This window comes from Acipenser ruthenus, chromosome 3, assembly GCF_902713425.1.
Source record: "Acipenser ruthenus chromosome 3, fAciRut3.2 maternal haplotype, whole genome shotgun sequence".
Taxonomy (NCBI): Eukaryota; Metazoa; Chordata; class Actinopteri; order Acipenseriformes; family Acipenseridae; genus Acipenser; species Acipenser ruthenus.
The window spans coordinates 97,407,582-97,429,327 of record NC_081191.1 but is presented as its reverse complement, the minus strand read 5'-3'; the positions used below and the strand labels follow the sequence as shown (position 1 = coordinate 97,429,327).

The window sequence follows — 21,746 nt, the reverse complement described above, 5'->3', positions numbered from 1 at the left end:
TTTGCATTAAACAAACAAAACAATTCATTCAAGACAGAATTGATTTCAGCTACCGGTAATTATTTCCTAATGACTTACTGACATTGTTTGAGTCAGAATGATGGGAGAAAGCAACAATCCCTTATTCTTCACAGTTCCTATTCAGTTAAGGTAACACATAGACAATATAATGGGTGTGCATCTCCAGTATCGGTACAGTGACCTGTCTCAGGGGAGGTTCTGGTACATTAGTACTCAAAGACACCAGCCACACATTGGTGTGTAATCTTGTACTTGATATAACTTATGTGTCAACGTGTTTTGGGATAGTGTTTCTTAAGCAAGCTCTGAGTATGTTCACTTAGCTTGTATAATGTTGATCAAAAAGATGGTAACAAAGGAGTGACTGTTGCATTAATTGATAGACAGGTTAGAACTACAGTATGTTTTGCCCATTCCCGTATGAACAGCAGATGTAGTGAAAGTTCAGAAGATAAAAATATCAGAGCGCAGATAGATTGCAGTTGAACTGCAACTGTTGCATTTCACTATAGCCAGTAAGTGCAATTCTGCAAAGTTATTAAACTAAAATTGTCCATCTGCATCTTATTTGCTATCAAGTTATCTTTTTGAAATAATAGTAGTACAGTAATACTGTAGGTGTATCTGGATTTGTCAACATGGCGTCTTAAAAAGCAGCATTATCACACAAAATGTAGGCCTGATATAAAAGTCTGGGCCAAAGCCATACAGTATTTCATGATTAATATTGTACAAAACATCCTAGACGTGAAGAACATGTGCACTATGAGCAGCGTTCCAATTGTCACCTGACCTCAGTACAGATCATTTAAAGGATGATACTAATCCAATTACAAGTATGCAATAGTACTTATGTTGCTTAATTCAAATTACTGCATTTATCTTTATTCTTTACTCTGAGAAAAGCAAAAATATTTATGGTGTCTTAATTGCTCCACCATAGTTATAGAATCATGAGAAAGAACACACTGAAGGGGCTGAAACCAGAACTATAGTATGTAAAGCTGTACTATACTGTATACTGTACTATAACGCTGGGCTTTGGCACTCCAAAATATCATGACGTATGTGATGTATGTAGACATGGCCTCTGATACCATGGCATGCCATACAGTTATTGCTGTGTAAATTGATTTACTGCACTTTAATGGATGTAAAGCCCATAAATCAATTGGTAAACCTGTTCTTGAAATGAAGGACTATCCATTATGATTGTCAAACATGTTCCAAACTTTATTTTTACCAAATAAAAGAGTCTAGAAAGACAGATGTTATGACCTACTGCTGGTTGTTGCATTTTACCACAATTTCACTGCAGTTGCTGTAAATGCAAGTGCTTTTAATGTTTTAAATGATCTTTTTTACCTCAGTTTTTCTCCCTAATTTAGACTGTTAAAATATATTCCCTCACCGCAGCAACTCCCCGCAACAGCTCAGAAGCTCTGAAGGTCAGTGGGCATCCTACTGCCAAGTCAACCCTCTCTTTACACCCACGATCTCGACAGTGGATGTCTGCAAGCTATTTTCCTCTGGAGGCAAGCTCTGCAAATGCTGGCTGAGGTGCACTAGGAGCTGCTGTAGTGTGCTGAGGTGAAGCAGTCCCCTCATGCTAACAGGGCGAATGCAAAGGTCCCTTTGAGATCTCCAGTCATGATCGACAAAGGCACAACCTGTGTTCCCCGATTGCACGACACCCTGCAAACCCTGTGGCAGTGCCTTTACCCGGTGAGCCTAGATGACGGTGCTCTTCTACACGTTATGCACTGCTGACTGCATTAAAGCTATATTGTGTATTTCAAACTTAGTCAAACTTTATCCTGACTGTTGCTGTATCTGATTTACTGATTACTGCAGCAGCTAAAGCGTTCACCTTTCTGCTTTAAAGACAGACCGATCTGTTTGTCTTGGCTGCCGTTTTGCAGTTGAGACACTTCTACAGTCAGAGTTCCCCTTGTTTTCACAGCTGTGTCTTTTTTTTTATAGAAACACAGCCTACTGGCTGTTATTTTTAATGAAAAGTTGCAGGTGAACTCGGAAAGGTAGTTTGAAGCAGTATCTGAGAGTAATGAGTATCCAGGGGGATATAAAAGAGGAAGGACAGGAAGGAGGAAGCAAGCGGTGTAGGGAAGCAGTCTGGTTGTGGCTGCTGAAGGAAAACTGGTTGCTGGAATTGTTAAATGGACGGACGGACAGATGGAAGAGAAGGAAGAAGGAAAAAGGAAGAAGGAAGAGAGTCTTGGCTACCCTGAAAGAAGGATTCTGGCTATAGGGGGCTGTCCAGGTTTGAGCAGACGGTGCCAGGAGTCCTGTGACCAGTGAAGAGAGAAAAGGGAAGTGACGTTCATTATTATTTGCTTATTTTTTGGAAACTTTGATATATTATAAACTGTATATCCATAACTTATATTTATCCACCCTGAGTCGGCTCTGTGTTCTGTCAGGGTAAGCTTGAAGCCCACCTGGGTGATACTTACCGGTTCCACGTCGGAGATCGAGGTCCAGGGGTCCATTCCAGGGTGATATTTACCTGTCCACTGTTGGGGGTCGAAGCCCAGTGGTCCAGTCCAGAGTGCAGCAGTCGGGTTCCAGAACCATAGAGTGAGATACGCGAGAGTCAGAGACAAACTAAGGGGAAGTAACCAGCTGGAACACAGGAGTGCATGAGAAAGCTTTACTTACCATTGTATACGTTTCTGACAGTCTCTTTCTTTAGCCCTGCTCAGGTTTCCGGGATCTCCATTTTCAACTTCTTCAGTGGGTCAGCGTATCGTTGCAGTGAGGTCCATTGGCGGTTTGATAAGTGGGATAGTGGACGACGAGATGAGTGGGAAGCTGAGCGGTTTGGGAACCAACTTTAATCAGACTTCCAGTACTTTTACTGGACTCTGTGTGGCAGCTAAGCACAAATGATATTTATATACTGTACATATATTTTAGAGACTTTTACCAACAGGAGGGAATTACCTCAGTTTGTATTTTTTTAGGTTCTCCCTAATTTTTAACTGTTTCTATTTGTTGCGAGTTTGTGTGTGGTTTTTAAAGGGCATTTTTTACCCTGTTGAGAAACAATAACATTTGTTTGAACCTACCTGGGTTTCCCTTAGCGTGTGTGTGTTGGACCACCGGGGATCAAAAAAAAAACTGTTCCGGGAAGGTTATTATTATTCGGTCATAAAGGTCCTTGCACTTTTCAAACTCAAGGTGGCGTAGTTGGTACTATTCAAATTATTTATTTACTTGTGGTTACCACTGGTCACCCCACCTGTGACAGGTCCACAGAGGATGCAGTCTCTAAGCTGCTTTCAAGTACCTGAAGGAACCACATAGTTATATTATTTTTACAATGATATTGCATGATTATCTATGTTTTCTTTTATGGCTTCATGCTTTATCATTATTTTACTGGCCTGTATTGCATGGTATATATTGAAATGCAATACAATTTGTGTAGCACCTCCCAACGGAACAGTAAACAACACGCTATTGAAGGGATGGTATGACTCCTGACCAAAGGGCAGACATCAGGTTCTGCAACCACTCCTGATCTGTGTCTCCAGCAGTGCTCCATATTCTCACACAGCATGGAGATGTTTGCTGCAAAACTCACACGGTTCTCACAGGTCAGCATAGGGGAGGTATTTATTAAAGTATAATGAATTTAACTTGGGGGTGAGTATCACTCACTCATCAGAGACTCAATTAATAATTAATGGGGTGAGTGTTTCATGTTAGTGGCTATGACATGTCTGAAAAGCTGAAATCCAAGTTGACAGGTTGTCATTTTGATTGACAGCTTTCTATACCAGAGTCGGTGTGGAATTGGAATGACGCTTGACGCTGATGGGACAAAAATACATGCATTATATATATTTATAGTAAATATATATAGTAAATATGGACTGGAGAGGAGGGTCATAGTGGAAAATGATTGCCCCGAGAGGTAACAATAGTTATCCCGAGGGGCATTTAATTTTCCATGATGAGCTGAGTGTGCAGTACATATTTAATATATGAATCAGTCAAGGAAATAAGTGAGACAAGGTTGGATAGTAAATATGACTTTATATATTTTGTTAAAATATAGCTGATACAGCATAAATAAATACATAAATAAATAACATAAATAAGTAACAGAAAATGTCATCAGAGTTATCAAAGTCTTTTTGGCGTCCAGCTCTCAGTCTGGCTTCCAGACTGCTGCATAGTACTCTCTTAGTAGTGCGTTTAGATCCTGGGCATCATATTTGTTTACATCGTCGAGTTGAATTTGTCTGAATTTCAGAAAGTTAGAAAACAGTTTCTTTATTGAGAGAGGCGTTAATTTGAGGACGGCCTTAATTCGAAGTAATACGATTATATATATATATATGAATAACTATCAAACATAATAAATACCAAATAGTTCAACACTTTACAAAAAAATTAACACAACATGAATGATCTACAATTTGTAGTTTTAGAAGAAATACAAATAGATAATTGTAGAATACAGAACAATAAAGAAAAAATAATGGATAAATAGAATGAATACCATGATGCCTGAAGGTTTAAATAGAAAGGAATAGTAGATCGTTAAATTAACTATGCAGTCAATTACATCACAGACACATTAGCAGATCTAAATAGAACTAAGAGAGTCCAATGGTGAAAAGCCAGTACTGTGCTTTAGCATGTTCATAAACACGGGCCCTCACATGCCCCCTGGCATTTACCACCAGCTTAAAGGAACAATATGAACCACTGTTATAAATGAACACATTAACTAATGGCTAATTATAAAACAGTTACTAAAATAAGTGACAATTAAAGCCATAGAAATTGAGGTGATTTAAAGATGTGGGGTGCAGAAAACTGTGAAGTTAGATTTGTTTATATGATAGATGAATATGTTTTTTTTTTTTAATACCTCCCTCGAAAAACTAGGTAACCCTAAGCAACAATGTTACACTGCAACACACAGGAAGGGACTGATTGATCATATACAGTGGAAAGCCACACGATTTGGAGTTCATCAAACATAAAATAATACAAAGCACTGTCACTAGAGTTGCACAACACTGATGACAAATTACCAAAGTATAAAAACTTCAAGTTACTGAGCAACTGCAACAAAGATCAGGGCTAATTCTAATGCAGCTTTATACAAGCTACTCATCGGTTTAAGAAAGGACTAAGGTTTTTTGACCCACCACAAGTTTATACATTGGGGGGAAAAAAAGCTACCCTTCTCTTGAATTCCATTCCATTGTAAATCTGAATCTGAAGGCACTGTAAAGCTTGAAAGAAGCAATGGGATTTCTCACAGACTGCTTTTTTAGAACAATGGAGAACAACTGAAATAAGACATTTTAAAATACAATGCAACAGAACTAGAATGAACTTGGAGTACATTATCCGACTTTGTATGGTGCTTCACACACACACACACACACACACACATACACACAACAATAGTCTCGCTGTTAAACAGCCAGCTGTGTCTTGTCAATATGCACGCCAAAAAGGATTATGCATAATTATTAAAAATGGAAAATGTGAAAATTACCCTTTCAGCCTGTAGCTGGAAAGAAGCAGATGATCCAATGGGGGCGTTTACGTGTCAGGATCCACTTTTAAAAGCTGGAAGGCACAGTAAGCTGCTGGTTGTGGAAGCAGTTTGAGTGGAGGAAAGGATTTGGGAGCAGTGTGTTGAAGCAGGATCATTTACTAGCCTTTCACTTCTAGAGGCGCATGGTACGGTTTTAGCTGAGGTGTTTGATTGGTCCATCGAAGACACTAGTGGACATTAGTCAGTTTGTTAAAAACATATCTCTGTCCATGAGAGGCCTAGGACTCAGTGGCAGAGGGTTTACAGTAGTCCTAGGATTGAGGTGTACTTGAAGAGGGCATACTCTCATGGTGCCTGTCTGTCTGCACATTGCCTGACTATAGTCAGTGTCATTGTCACTCACATTTCAAAAGCTAAAATCACACAAAAACTATATAAAAATAAATACAAACACAAGGAATAGGTAAGCAAACTGACATCTCCCCACAAAGCCACTGCTCTCTGTGGAATTATGAACAGGTACAGTAATGTATTTGTACCTAAGACCAGCGACAAGACAGTCTAAAAGCAGGACGACACTGTAAATTAGCTTTCCTTCCAATTTGTACAGTACATTACAGTACAGCTCCTCCATTTCCTCTTAGGGCATATGTCACAAGTGAAGGTTTTTAATGTCTGTATTTTTGTTGTGTGTTTTTATTAGTGAATCTGTTGTTTTTTAACTGCTGCTAGTTCTCCTGGGCACTGTGACCTGACGTTTGGGTTAAGCACTTTCCCCACAGTTACTAGGAAGTCCCGCCTTACCTGTCAGTCCAGCCAATGATAGTCATGGGCTGACTATAAAAAGGGAGGAATAGGGACCAGAGAGGAAGAGAAGTGTTTTGGAAGAATAGCGAGGAGACAGCAGCACAGAGAACGCTCTTGGGAGCAGTCTAAGGGTGACTGCAGGAACAAAGGAACGGGTTTGGAGTTTTTTGTTTTTTTCTATTTGGGACTTTGTTGCAGCGGGACTTGGTTAGGATTTTTGTATAGTTTTATGTTTCTTGGATTTTGTGTTTTTTTGGGGGGTATTTGTGTTACTTTTTTGTGTTAATGGGTTGGTGTAGAGTATTGACACTGAAGACATTTTTTTGGTTTACTAACCAATAGTTTTTTTTGGGGGGGGGGACTGCCTTGCTGTGTCTGGTTGGCACTCCTTGGACAATCTATTCCCCAGTAGAGTCGTGGTCCCGGAAGACGGCCAAGGGTCTGAGGGCCTTTAATCATTTCCAGAACTGCTCTAATTTTTTTTTTATATTTTTGTACTTTGCACTTGCCTATGCTGAGCGATCTCTTTGTAGCCCTGCAAGGACATGCTCAAGGTCCACTAGTGTTCTACTTACCGTTGTCCCAAGGTTTGAGGTCCAGCATCCGGGTCCGGAGATACCAGTCAGCGCGGAGGGTCGAGGTCCAGCGCGGAGGGTCGAGGTCTCCCGTGTGCCATGTCGGGGTTCCAGGAACGGCGGCGTGGGACAAAGGAGACACGCGTGGTTTAAAGATTGGCTAAGGGGAAGGAACCAGAACCCCTGGGTAGAGGTGGTAATTCTACTTACCTGAGTGTACGTTTCATGACGGCCATTTTCTTTGTCCTGCTCCTTTCCAGGTTCATTGAAGGTGTTGGAGGTCCGGGCAGTGGGTGTGGTGAGGTCTGTGGCGGGTTCGTGCTGCAAGGGAAGCGGACGTCGGGGAGAGGGGTCTCTTGGGGACCCCCTGGAGCTATCGGAGACTGATTCCTCCAACAGGAGGGGACTGCGTGGTAGTTTTTATTTTTCACGGTGTAGCAGGGCAGAGCCCTGCCTGTAAATATTGTTGTGTGGTGATTTGGTGGTGGTTGGCAGGGATGGGGTTAATTTCCTATCCCTGCCAAAATACATGTGAGAATGTGGCTGGAGCTAATTGAATAATTGATAATTAGGCTCCAGCCACATGCTATAAAAAAAGAAAATCCTTTGTTTGGTGTGGGAGTTGCTGAGTGAATAGTTTGGTGTTGGGTTGCTGTATTTTTGTTAAAGGTGCAAGTTCAGTGAAGGCTCTGCCCAGCCTGAACAGTTTTGTGTTTGTTTAACTGTTTTATTTTTGCTCTGTGAGCAGTGTTTTGATTTCCTTTTGTTATTAAACTGCGCAGCAGCGCTTTAACTGCAGTTTCTTTGTCTCTGAGTCTCTTTGCCTGCCGAATACCATCTGGGCCCACGACGCTACCCTGTCACATATGGTGTCAGAGTGGGATAGCGCCCCCTAGAGACTCGGAGCGGGACTGCAGTTTAAAAAAAAAAAATGGGAAAGAAGCAGCGGCAGAAGCAGCAGCGTGGGGCTGGTCGCAAGCCCCACCGCGCATCGGGCAAGGTGGACGTCTGCATGACCTGCTTGAGGGGGGAGGAGTGGTGTTTTGAAGTTGGAGAGGTTGGGCACGTGTCGCCCGATTACTACCACTCCCCACCTCAGGAAGAAGAGGTGGAACCAGAGCCACAGCCACAGGAGGAGGATGGCTGGGAAGCCCTCCTCCGCAGCATGGGTGTAAAGTATTGTTGCTGCATCTGTGGGGAGTGGGGCCATTTCCCAGCTAACTGCCCCCTCCCACCAGAAGAATGCCTGCTGCCTCTGCATCCACCAGCAGAGGGAGAGAGCCTGCTGGTCCCACTGCTGCAGCCAGAAGGGGAGGAAGCCCTGCCGCCTTCGCAGCCAGAAGGGGAGGAAGCCCTGCCGCCTTCGCAGCCTGAAGGGGAGGAAGCCCTGCCGCCTTCGCAGCCTGAAGGGGAGGAAGCCCTGCCGCCTTCGCAGCCTGAAGGGGAGGAAGCCCTGCCGCCTTCGCAGCCTGAAGGGGAGGAAGCCCTGCCGCCTTCGCAGCCAGAAGGGGAGGAGCCCCTGCCGCCTTCGCAGCCAGAAGGGGAGGAGCCCCTGCCGCCTTCGCAGCCAGAAGGGGAGGAGCCCCTGCCGCCTTCGCAGCCAGAAGGGGAGGAGCCGCCTGTGCAGCCAGAAGGGGAGGAGCCGCTTTTGCCGCCAGAAGGGGAGGAGCCCCTGCCGCCTTGGCCGCTAGAAGAGGAGGAGCCCCTGCCGCCTTGGCCGTCAGGAGGAGAGGAGCAGGAGCTACCTCTACCTCCACCACCACCACCATTGGGAGAAGTGGAGCTCCTGCTGTCGCCTTCATGGCCAGGGGCTCCCCTCCCACCGTCGCCCTTGCCTGGGGAGGGCTGTTCTGCATCGCCTGGGGCTGCCTTTTGTTTCCCACAGGATACAGGGGACGAGGGAGAAGTGGAGCTCCTGCGGCCGCCTTCATGGCCAGGGGCTCCCCTCCCGCCGCCGCCTCCCGAGGGTCCGCTGCCGCCGCCTCCCGAGGGTCCGCTGCTGCTGCCGCCGTCGCCTCCCGAGGGTCCGCTGCTGCTGCCGCCGTCGCCTCCCGAGGGTCCGCTGCTGCTGCCGCCGTCGCCTCCCGAGGGTCCGCTGCTGCCGCCGTCGCCTCCCAAGGGTCCGCTGCCGCTGTTGCCTGTGGTCACTACAGGCTTAGCTTTGCTTGGGGTCGCTGCCAGCCCTTCATGGCAGCAGGGAATACTGTGGCCGGAGCCGCACAAAGAGGAGCTACCGGCTACGAAGAAGGGGGGGGAGGTGAGGAGACCACCTCCACCACAGCCCCGACCACCACCCCTGTGCCATAGCCCGGCACCTGGGGGTTGGTTCCCTCAACCTGGGCTCCCAGACACCCAGGCTGCATGTCTGGACCTCTGGTCGCTGGGCCTGACTCCCAGGTCGCAGCACCACCAGGCACAGGAGGTCGCCTGGTCTCCTGCTCCGCTCCCCCTGGTTGCCCAGACGTCGCTCCACAGTCGCCTGGGCTCGCACCTCTGCCTGGGGCTGCAGCCGACTGCTCGCCTGCCTGCGCTCCTGACGTCCCATCCACTACACCTGGGTCCCCTGTCGCCGGGTCTCGGTCCCGCCAGGAAGGCGCCGGACTATGGACTGACCCTCCCTCAAGGATGGGAGAGGAAGGACAATAGGGGACTTGAGGGAGGGTGGATGGCTTTCAAAGGGGGGGGGGAGGTGGCCGTGGGGCCATGTGTGCTGCGCACAAGGGGGGGGGATATGTAGCAGGGCAGAGCCCTGCCTGTAAATATTGTTGTGTGGTGATTTGGTGGTGGTTGGCAGGGATGGGGTTAATTTCCTATCCCTGCCAAAATACATGTGAGAATGTGGCTGGAGCTAATTGAATAATTGATAATTAGGCTCCAGCCACATGCTATAAAAAAAGAAAATCCTTTGTTTGGTGTGGGAGTTGCTGAGTGAATAGTTTGGTGTTGGGTTGCTGTATTTTTGTTAAAGGTGCAAGTTCAGTGAAGGCTCTGCCCAGCCTGAACAGTTTTGTGTTTGTTTAACTGTTTTATTTTTGCTCTGTGAGCAGTGTTTTGATTTCCTTTTGTTATTAAACTGCGCAGCAGCGCTTTAACTGCAGTTTCTTTGTCTCTGAGTCTCTTTGCCTGCCGAATACCATCTGGGCCCACGACGCTACCCTGTCACACACGGCTTTCCCAATCTTTCTTTTTTTTTAAACTTGTAGCTGTGTGGTTTTTAGTATTCTATTTTACCCTGCTGAGAAACAATAAAAATTGTTTTTTCCTATCCAAGCTCCAGTGTGTGGATTGGAACCCGGGGATAAAAATAACCTGCATAGGGGAAATTACTACCTACTCGGTCATCAAGGTCCTTGTCCTTGCCAAACCCAAGGTGAAGTAGTCGGTACAAATTCTACAAGCAGGTTTACTACGGTTACCCCGGGTCACCCCACCCGTGACACACATACATTGTTCTGTCTCCTGCTTACTGTGTGCTTTCTATTGCACAGATCACTGGCAATGGTTTATTATATATTAAAGGTAATTCATCTTATCAACCTCATGTGTGTTTTCTTTTATGGATTATCAAAGTATCGCAGTATTATGTACACTTAAGAACACTAGGCTTTTTAGCTTCTATCTCTCAGAGCAAGGGAACAAGTCATACATTAAATACACTCTCAACAACAAAGTATGATTGCTACAGATGAAATTGTTAATTGTATATATATATATATATATGAAAACTAAAACAGAAGAGTTTATTAAACCTCCTGAAAACTATGATTTATTGTTTACTCTTTGCAAGAGTTGAAAGTGTATCTATAATGCTTATCAAAATGCAGCATCTCATTTTGCAATATAAAAAAGTGACATTCTTTGTGTGTTGGTGGACACCCTTAAATGTGTTTTTTTTTCTTATCATTTAACATATATTAAGTACAGTACTATATATGCATTTATATTAAAATAGATTAGTCTAAATGCTCAGTGAATGATTTTTCACCTATGATAGCATACACAAGTTGTTCTAATATCATTTAGAGTAAACTACAGGGAAAAGAGAAAGTCATCCAAATTATCAAATGTTAAAATCTGTGTGTTTAGTCTTGTTTGCTTTATTTTATTTCAATGATTTTAATGAAAGCTCAATGTATTCAGTATGCCACAGAAGTATACATTCTTACTTCTCCCTATTTTGAAGAGGATAGTGTGGTCCAGCATGCAGATCTCCTCCTGCTGAGCACAGATGCCTTGTGTACTGTTCAAGGTAAGCCATTTTTAAGGGTGTCCGCAGAGTACACAATTCTGCCCCTTCAACCTCTTCTTTTACCCTAGCCTCTAAAAGCAGGTTCATTTAAAATGTATAATGGTACAATATTTGGGTATAGAGCCCCAGCTCTTCAAGGCATTGGAAGCCGATCAGGTCAACACCCACAGAGGTACAAGAGAAGCTTCCATCTTGGGTTTTCAGTGGAGTGTCATCATCGTGTGTTAATCAAAGCAGTTCTGTGGTTTGAGATCATTGCAATCACTAGGAGACAGGCATTGGGTAGCAGACTAGATCACACCTCTGTTGTGGCAGCTATGCACAGCTCTGCATACCATGAAGATCACCACTGATAAGTACTGGCTCTGCTCTTATGACTTTCCCATGAAGATCGATACTGTATCAGCTCTTGTGAATTTGGATATATCTATAACATAAAAATAAAGAACTTAAACAGTTTTCAGGAAAGACAACATTTTCTATTTTTCTTTTTTAAAATACTATTACCGCTACTGTATAGCTTATAACAACTGCTGAAATAAAAAATAAAAAAAAAACTTCTTTTTCAGGGAACAAGAGGCCACCTGTGGGGGAGGTTCAATGTGTAGCTTGTGCACAGCCCCCATTCGGGTGAAAAACCCTGGTCTATATCAGTGCACCTGTGTCGTGTAGCCTGGTAATAAGGGTTAATTGTGAGGTTAATGCAATGATGGAGCCCCTTTATCCTGACAGCTGTGGGTGATATTGTAGAGAAAACATTCACACATGTAACTAATTTAGGATATAATCAAACAAAGGAAGCCTTTAATAACCAGGACCAGAGGAGCATGTAATTGCGTCTGTGGTTGGAATCTTTGCAATTAGGGCACACAGAAAAGCATTTCCTCTTGTTGCATGCTATGCCCTTATGCTGCAGCCCATCAGCAATGCACCTCCCTGTGAATTGAAACCAGATTAGGGAGAATAAATTGCGGCCTGGCATGCTCATCTTGTTTTGATTGGCTAAATGACAGTTAATTCAGGTCAGACCTGTTTACTGAATGCTACTGTGTTGGAAAAAGGATATTTAACAAAACTTCCACTTTATGCCCCTGGCTCTTCTGTACTGCATGGCTAGGCCCCAGGTACAGTTTCAAGAGTTGCCTTTGATTGCTTATTTCTGAATTCTGCTTATACAGCATCATACCCATAGTAGAAGCAAACTCCTGTACACTGTAAACCAGGGGCCTTGTTTTTAAAGCTTGATAACTTTTGTAGAGATAATAATATATTTTTGTATATTTACTTCAACTACATAACTTAACTGAGCAAAAAAGAACATTACATTTAAGTTGATTTATTTGAGGAGTTAATACTGCTTTATTTTATACATTTCAATTGAAATACAAAAGCAAAGCAGATTTATACTTTTGAACGTGATTAAAGTGAAACATTTTACTCAAAATCTACTTAAGTTTTGAAAACCAGGTCCCAGGTCAGTTAGTGAGATACAAAGATGTTTTATAATTATCAAGCCTTGTTATTTTCAAGTAATCCTCCAAACAACTAAAGGGATGATTACTCTCTCAAGAGTTCCTATTTTTAAACTGTGGAAAACACAAGCCAGTTTTTCATAGTATAGCTATTAGTTAGACAAACTGAAAATTGTTTCAGCAGACATATGTATTGTTCTTTAGTTTATTAGTAGCTGTTTTCAATTTTTTTATGTGCTGTCATACTTTCACCTCGACTTGACATTAACATTTCTAACCCATCTGTATGCTTTCCAGTGCTGCTTAATATCAACAGTAAATCATTATTTATTGTGGTACTTTTGCTTTAATGTTTGAACAGATGAGAAACAGAATCATTGAGACCTTCATATATTTTACATTGTGTTCTATGTTTCTCTTAAAACTTGATAGTTATGCAATGTGTATCATTTAGGACCTACTAGAACTGCAAGTGACAAAAGATATAGCTGTCAGCGACATGGGTAGAATATACTGCAGCGGTTGGAGATTAAACATTTTACAGGTGTTGGAGGATCAAGGATACATTCAGTGAGTCAAATTTGATCATCCACAAGAAGTTTGCAAAAGCTACATTCAGCCAGTGTTGTTTATTAGCCGGTTTGTCCCAATAGTTCTTGATGTCGTTGCAGCTCGGGGCAAAAAGGCTGTCTTGACTTTAGTTTAAGAAATGTCAAATAACAGTTAAGAAAAACAATAATTTCATAGAGAATGATTAGACACAGTCTTATCTCAGTGTGCATACAAACAATATAAAATGGGTATGTCTTAAACTGAACATGAAATAAACTCAAATGTTCAAATAAACACAGTAGATTTCCTTTTAAATATATATTCCTTTGTATTTTGTTGAAGACTGCAAAGCTCTTTGAAATTCCTATCCATCATGCTGTAAGTCAAACAGTTTACAGATAGATCATATACCCTACATTAAAGCAGGACACCAGAGCTTTCCACTGGACAGTTTCAGCATTTAGTCTGTGTTTGTGTGAGGCCACTGAATCATGTCAGCAATCAATAGCCAAAATATATACAGAAGGGTTTTAGGCCTAATTATGTTTCACTTTGCTTTGGTAAGAGTTCTAGTTTGCATATTTCTGTCTATACAGAAGGCCATTTCTAAAGACTTGTATCTGGAAGAGACATTGTTTAAACACAGTATTGGTATACCGAGAATACTGGTATACCGAGGAATAACTTGTGTGGAATCAGTCACACTTTGTATTAACCAGGATAAAACTTAAACCGAGTACTTTCCCTCTGTAATAACTGATTAATATGGCAATGATAAGGTTACTAACAATAATACATATACAGTGCCTTGCATAAGTATTCACCCCCCCTTGGACTTTTCCACATTTGTAGTGTTACAACCTGGAATTAAAATGGATTTAATTAGGATTTTTTGTCACTGATCCACACAAAATACGCTCCCCTGCCTCCAGAGCCCGCTCCTTCTCCACCCTTGCTCCGCAGTGGTGGAATGACCTTCCTACAGATGTCAGGACTGCCCAGTCCCTGACCACATTCCGGCGCCTCCTCAAGACTCACCTCTTCAAAGAGCACCTGTAGAACTCCTCTGTTTGTATCCTGGGACACTATCACCCTTCATGTAAATGTGCTTTATTTTGCTCTTATCTGCCCCCTATTTTACTGCATTTAATCCTGTACTTCAGAATACTGTAATCTGCCAAGTGTTTAACCTGTAGTACTTTGTATTTAATCACATCCTGATGTAACTATCACTATTTAATCATATCCTGATGTAACTATCACTATTATCTGCTGTATTATTGAATTGTGGTTTGTCACACTTGTACTTTGCTTGAACAAAAGTTATTGTATTTCTTGCTCTTATTGTATTACTTGTATTGTAACACTTGAAATGTATTTGCTTACGATTGTAAGTCGCCCTGGATAAGGGTGTCTGCTAAGAAATAAATAATAATAATAATAATAATAATGTCGAAGTGGGGAAAAAAATCTACATATTTCTCAAAATTATTTACAAATAAAAAACGGAAAAGTCTTGATTGCATAAGTATTCACCCCCTTTGCTGTGACACCCCTAAATAAGCTCTGGTGCAACCAATTGCCTTCAGAAGTCACATAATTAGTTGAATGGAGTCCACCTGTGTGCAATTAAAGTGTCACATGATCTCAGATCAAATACACCTGTTTCTGGAAGGCCCCAGAGTTTGTTAGAGAGCATATCTAAACAAACAGCATCATGAAGACCAAGGAGCTATCAAAACAAGTCCGGGATAAAGTTCTGGAGAAGCACCAATCAGGGTTGGTTTATAAAAAATATCCCAAACTTTGAACATCCCCCGGAGCACCGTTAAATCCATTATTAAAAAATGGAAAGAATATGGCACAACCGCGACTCTGCCTAGAGAAGGCCGTCCACCAAAACTCAGTGACCAGATAAGGAGGGCATTAGTCAGAGAAGCAACCAAGAGGCCAATGGTAACTCTAAAGGAGCTGGAGAGATCCACAGCTGAGATGGGAGAAACCGTCCATGGGACAACTATAACCTGGATGCTCCACAAAGCTGGGCTTTATGGAAGAGTGGCGAGAAGAAAGCCATTGCTGAAAAAAACCCATATCAAATCCCATTTGGATTTTGCCAAAAGGCATGTGGGAGACACAGCAAACATGTGGAAAAAGGTTCTCTGGTCTGATGAGACCAAACTGAACTTTTTGGCCTTAGCGCAAAATGCTATGTGTGGCGCAAAGCCAACACTGCTCATCACCCTGAGAACACCATCCCCACGGTGAAGCACTGGGGCGGAGGTTCACCTTCCAGCAGGACAATGACCCTAAACACACAGCCAAAGCTACACTGGAGTGGTTTAAAAACAAGAACCTGAATGTCTTAGAATGGCCCAGTCAAAGCCAGACCTCAATCCGATTGAGAATCTGTGGCAGGACTTGAAAATTGCTGTTCACCAACGGTCCCCATCCAACTTGACAGAGCTTGAGCAATTTTGCCAAGAAGAATGGGCAAAAATTGCAGGATCCAGATGTGCAAAGCTGGTAGAGACTTACCCAAAAAGACTCACTGCTGTAATTGCTGCCAAAGGTGCTTCTACCAAGCATTGACTCAGGGGGGTGAATACTTATGCAACCAACAAATGTCTTTTTTTTTTTTGTTTAATTAACTTTTGTGTCACAATAAAAAATATTTTGCACCTTCAAAGTGTTAAGTATGTTATATCATTCTCCCATTGTTCTCTCTTCTAGGGCAGTTGATGTGACACAGGTGTTGGTCTTCCTGCTCTCCCCGCCGAGACAAAAAGACTAAATATGTACTCAAATTTGTTTCGGGTTTTTCAATGTTACAAATAATAACTGAGCTCTACAGGTAAATATGTAAAGCATATTATACATAGACAAGTGCGCTTATGGTTTAAATATAATTATATGCCATTATAACCATATATATATATATATATATATATATATATATATATATATATATATATATATATATATATTGTAAAGGTTATGTATTTAATCACAGGCAGATCAATGTACAGTACAACGTCGCATATCCGACCTCCTGTGGACTGGGGTATAGACGGATATGTAAAAAAGTCGGATTTGCGGAACATCTATAGAAAGAGCATTTAACCATCCATAAATAGGTTAGTGAACAAAAAAAAATCACGCAAACTGCTTTAAACATGGGGAGATTTTTTTTTGCTTTAAAAGTAAGCAAACGTAAACGAGATTAATTAGGCTACAAATACACAGTGCTGCTATGCGGTTTGTTATAAGCCATCTGCACGCAAACAAAAAAAAAATAAAAAAAATACATAACAGCTGTACAGTAACCTGCAACTGATGGCTTCTTTCTTAACTCTAGTCCCTGCTTCCCTGGTTCTGCTTTCTTAAAATCTCTGTCACGGTGTGCTCTTTGTTGATATTGCCAACAGCCGATAAGCAGCTCGGTTTGAATATTGCTTCGGCTATTTTAAACAAACGGCCGGTAAGAATTGCGTTTATGAAGCTTGCTTTGTTTAATTCAAATACATTTAAAAGCTACAACAACACGCTGCCAATATCTGCAAGCGTGCGCTCTGTCATATAAACACATTGCACAAAAAAAACGCTTTCTCGATTTCTTCACCCAGCTGACTGACACATGCACACAGCCCGCCTCTCTTAAAGGGGAACGCACCAAAAGGCTGATTGCTAAAACGCTTTCTTTCTTTTCTTCCACCTGATGCTGCGATGATGTCTCGTCTCTTGGATACAGATAACATAGAGCTAGCGCTGCTTATAATTTTTTCTAAATTCAACATTGCTGAGCGTCCTGGCATCAGCGCAAACAGCTTCTAAAGGGAATGTTACTGACTCACGATTGGGCATCTGATTTCACCTCCCACTGGGCAGTGATTGGAGTAGCGCAAACACATTCTGTTGGATTACTCTTGCACCAGGCGCTAAATCTGATCAAAATCACTCTCTTGGTACAGACCACTCCCTGTAGCGCTACCGCAATGACTTTGAGCTTTGCCCTTGTGCTTGCCCCCGTGTTATCAGAATCTGGCCCAATATGGATAAAATATTGGTTCACAAGTTAATGTGACGGGTACTGTTAGATTTTGCAGAGGACACTGACATTTTGAAGTTTGCATCTGAAACAGATTACAGTATGTGCTGTTAAAGAAATCAGTGGTGGAGTTTAAAAAATAAACAACAAAAAAAACATTTAATCTCCCCTTAAAGGAATGCTCAATACTAATACTACTACTACCAACAACAACAACAACAACAACAACAACAATGTTTATTACATGAGAGTAGCTGTTATTTACTTCATGTTAATACTGGATTTGGCTTTCACCAAGATACAATGAGATAGCAGTGGTGGAGACCAACCAAGATGTATCTTCACTGTAACATATGAGCCTTCAGAACTTTTCCTCCACCAGATAACGTGGTTAGGGTTAGGGTTATAATATATACCCAACTTTACAAAATAAGACTTTAATTCTCAATTGACAGAACAGCTGTATGCACCATACTTTATTTGTTAGTGGAATCCCTGAAGGTACAGTAAATTGGCTCCCCAGTTCTTCTCAGCTCCACCCATGAGAATGTGACTGGGATAGAGAACTGGGGCCCTGATTGGTGTGCCAGTTTACCAACCAATCAATCCCCTGACTGAGCACGTGCGCTCATGGCTCTGCCACAAGAGTCTCTTTTTCTATACTAGGGGTGACTTTTGTTTTGTATTTTTGTTTGCTTTTATGACACGTTAATAATAGTGTCTAATGCTTACAATTCATAATCTATTTGTTTGCATGACTACTTTTGTCTGCCTAACCTTCAGTCACCCTTTTATACATGGAAATATATTAGTCAACATAAACACGCTTCTGCATGTTCCCTCCTGCAGCACTGCTTATGGTTCCTGTTCCCACAATAGCCATTCATTTCAATTCAGAGCATTAGAAACACTCTGAGGCTTGTAACAGAGAAAGGGTCTCTGTTGTATTCCCCAGCTGATTGAGGATTAATGAATAATAACAACATGATCAGGATTTCAGTATGCTGATAAATATATTGCAGAGATGCTGCAACATGGGATATGTCAAGTAATGAGGTTCTCTAAACAATACAGGGTGGTTCTGGTTTCAGTAAACATGATTTTCCGGCAGTGAGATCATGAAGATCTTTAAATAATATCCACAAATAATATGATATAGCCTTCAACCATTCCAACAGTTTAAGAATCAAATCTAAGGCTACAGGACACAATTTGAATCAAGCATACTATATACTGTAAGGCTGCAAATATAAACTGCAGAATACAGGCATAATCAGTAAAAGTTTAAATTGGCACAATATATATCTCTGGGTATATGCATGCTGTTTGTCTATCTGCCCAACTGTCTTTCTCCATGTTATTTTCCAGTTTTGCATATACTGTATCTAGAGAACTGCTTGTCCAGCTGTTATGAATGGGGATCAACTTGTTCCTGTTGCTGATGGTTCTAATTTTGAATTTAAAGTTGTGGCGGTGGATGACTATCACTGACTTGCTTGTTTCATTGCACTGCTTAATTGGAAAAGAGGCAGGTGCGGTGTGTGGGGATGTCTCTACTGTACTTCATTCTTGACTTTAGATAAGACATCATTATTTGTTGTACACGTTTGTGTGTTGGATTTCACAAATTGTAAAGAGGACGCCCACTGACCTTCAGTTCTCCTGAGCTGTTGTGGGGAATTGCTGTGGTGAGGGAATGTAATTGGATATTCTAAATTGGGGAGAAAAAAATAGGTTCAATAATTGGGCACTCTAAAATATAAAAAAAAGAAATGCAGTGGCACACAAAACAGGTCAAAGTTATGTCCCACTGACATTTGTCATTAAGCTAGTATCCTGACCTCAACTTTGCAAACCCATATAGTCTGACTTAATAAAAGGCATTCTTTGATGACTTAAAAGAGAAAAAATAACAGGAAACCTTACTATTAGCTGAATATGAAACAAAGCACAAAAAAAAAAAAAAAATAGAAACAATACCTAGAGTCACACTGGGATATTAAATACACATTCATTAAATATTTGTTATGAATTTCAATGAATTGCTTTTTCTTATAATACTCATTTTACATACAGCAAGTACTTTGTAAAAACAAGTAAATAAGAATGTGTGTATACAAATACATTAGTATTATCCAGACACACATAGAGTACTGTAATGTCCTATAACAGTAGTATACTGTACTATAGTAAACTATATTGTTTTAGATGGTAGTAGTATTTTCTATATGGGTGCATTTGCTTTCCTTCCTTTGCAACAGCTAATCTGTCTATTATATAATGGCCATGATTGTATTGGCCAATCCCAGCACCTTTCTTCCACTTTGTATTTATGCATTTATTTATTCATGAGTGAGCCAGTATAAACAAGATGCTTCCTAAGGTGCTAGGACTGAAATCAGGTTTCTATGTTCCCTCGGATATCTAGAAGGTTCTGAAGTGATGGGTTTGAGGTTGTCAAAACTGAGACCAGCGTGAACAGCTGAGTTAGTGTAGGTACTGACTACTTTTACATTTAGGTAAGGTTTTACACACACATTATAGGGAAATACCAATAGCTAATCCATCGTTCAAAGTTTATTTTACTCGATACCAGGCCACGGTATATTAGTAATATGTGAATTGAAAGATTCAGGTCACATTTTAAAAGATGACTTGTTTTACACTGCTTCTGTGTGTGTGACTGTACTCTGTATATCTCCTTTCCTGTGCCTCACTATATGCAAGTTGCTTGCAAAGCACCTGGGTAACTTTTATCAGACAGGCATAAACCCGTATGAAAATGAAGACAACCAATCAAATTCAATTGGAATCAACATACTTAAACTACTGTACCTGTGTGGCAAAGAGATTTTTATGTAAAATTTCTACAAAGGTCAACGGAGCTGAACACCACAAATCTTTCATTCATTTTTATCTGATGTTGGCCTGAATAAAATGTGTTAAGGCCTGCATTAAATATGCAGACATGTGCTTGTCCTAATTTTGCAGACTTGAACATTATATCAGCCCCTGTAAAATGACTCAACGGTTATGTATGCACATAGTGGACAAAAGTTATCTGTGCAGCAGCCCATCTGCAGGTGATTAAAATGATGTCTAGTGGGAGATTCAGTTAGGCCTCTAATTAAAGTGACCAGACGTCCAAATTATAACTGGGATATAGTGGAGCAGAATGATGATGAATAGTATGCCAGGGGTATTCACACTTGCTTTAAGGCAAAAAAAAAGTACAATTTTGCATTTATAGTATTTAACCCAGTTTAGTTCAACTTCTTTAAAATAAAAGCATGTGATAAACTGAATGAGTAAAATTATTTTGAAAGAAATGGTTGTTTACTTTGCATTTTGTATTTTTTTTTTGTAACTGTTCAGCTACATGATATTTAAAATCCAAAGAGAGTGGATCTTGATAATCTCAGCAGCAGCTGTATCAGCAAATAGCGTAGCAATTTACTGTGTGCACTTTCATGAATGAGACCATTTTTACCCATACCCTCTTAATGTGAGGGTTTTTTGCTCATTTTAAGCACAGCATGACACCTGCACACAGGATGAGATTAACTGGAATGTTGACAAATCCATACCTGTAACTGTGATTGATTTCTTACACCTGATTTATAATGATTTATTTAATCCTACAGGTTTCATTACTGCAGCTCAGTGTTTGTTGGGATTCCAAAGACCAGATTTTTGACAAAGTTTTCCTTTTATTAAGTATAATATTTGGCCCTAACTCACCAAGCTTCTAAATGTGTACTATGTGCCCCTTGATGCTCCACACTAAAGTAGCTGCAAAGTCCCCCTATCCTTTAGAATGCCTTGCCCAATGCGTTAGGGAAGCCATGTCTCTCTTTGCTCAAGTCTAAATTTAAGCCTATTTAGCATTTTAATGATAGTTTAGCTGTTAAATTAGAGTTGTTAAAGTTGCTTTTTAGCCGTATTAATTATTACAAAAGGACACGCCTTTTCTTTGACCTGAATGTAATGATGTGGAATACGGCCTGCAGACTGTAGGCTTATACAATGGTCTTAGCAGTTGTGATATTAAAAAATGTTGTAATAAAAAAGACAACTTTCAAAATTTTTGTTTCCATACAATATCATCCAGTTGGTTAGAATCTTCTACTTTTGGGACATTAATAATATGAATAATGTGGAATTGAAGTTTTGTCTCTCAAAAAGTTGGCATAGAAGTACCCCCTTCTCCCCCCGCCCCCTGCCAGAACCATGTGTTCTGCATCATGCTTGCAGCATCACTTCAACTCTTAGCTACGGTACACGTGAGCTTGTCAGAAAACCTTTAATGGACACTTAAAGACGGTTGGTTAGTGTTTTGATTATTTTCTTAAGTGTTGCAAATTGGCAGTTTTAGAAGGTTTAGAAAATGCCAATCCTTGTATATCCTTGGGGTAAATGCACTTCAAGACATTTTGAGTAATGATCCCATTACAAAGATACAAAAGAACAACAC

At 41.2% G+C, this 21,746-nt stretch overlaps 1 protein-coding gene across 1 annotated transcript in view; it reads right to left on the bottom strand.

The window, feature by feature from the left end:
* Positions 1–6,395: 6,395 nt before the first annotated feature.
* Positions 6,396–21,746, bottom strand: part of LOC131731955 (uncharacterized) — a 34,191-nt gene continuing 18,840 nt past the window's right edge. The window contains exons 4-6 of the mRNA XM_059021008.1: positions 7,162–7,272; positions 6,952–7,111; positions 6,396–6,406 (exon numbers count right to left, since the gene is read on the bottom strand). Coding sequence (XP_058876991.1) covers positions 6,396–6,406; positions 6,952–7,111; positions 7,162–7,272 — 282 coding nt within the window. The remainder of the gene's footprint in view (positions 6,407–6,951; positions 7,112–7,161; positions 7,273–21,746) is intronic.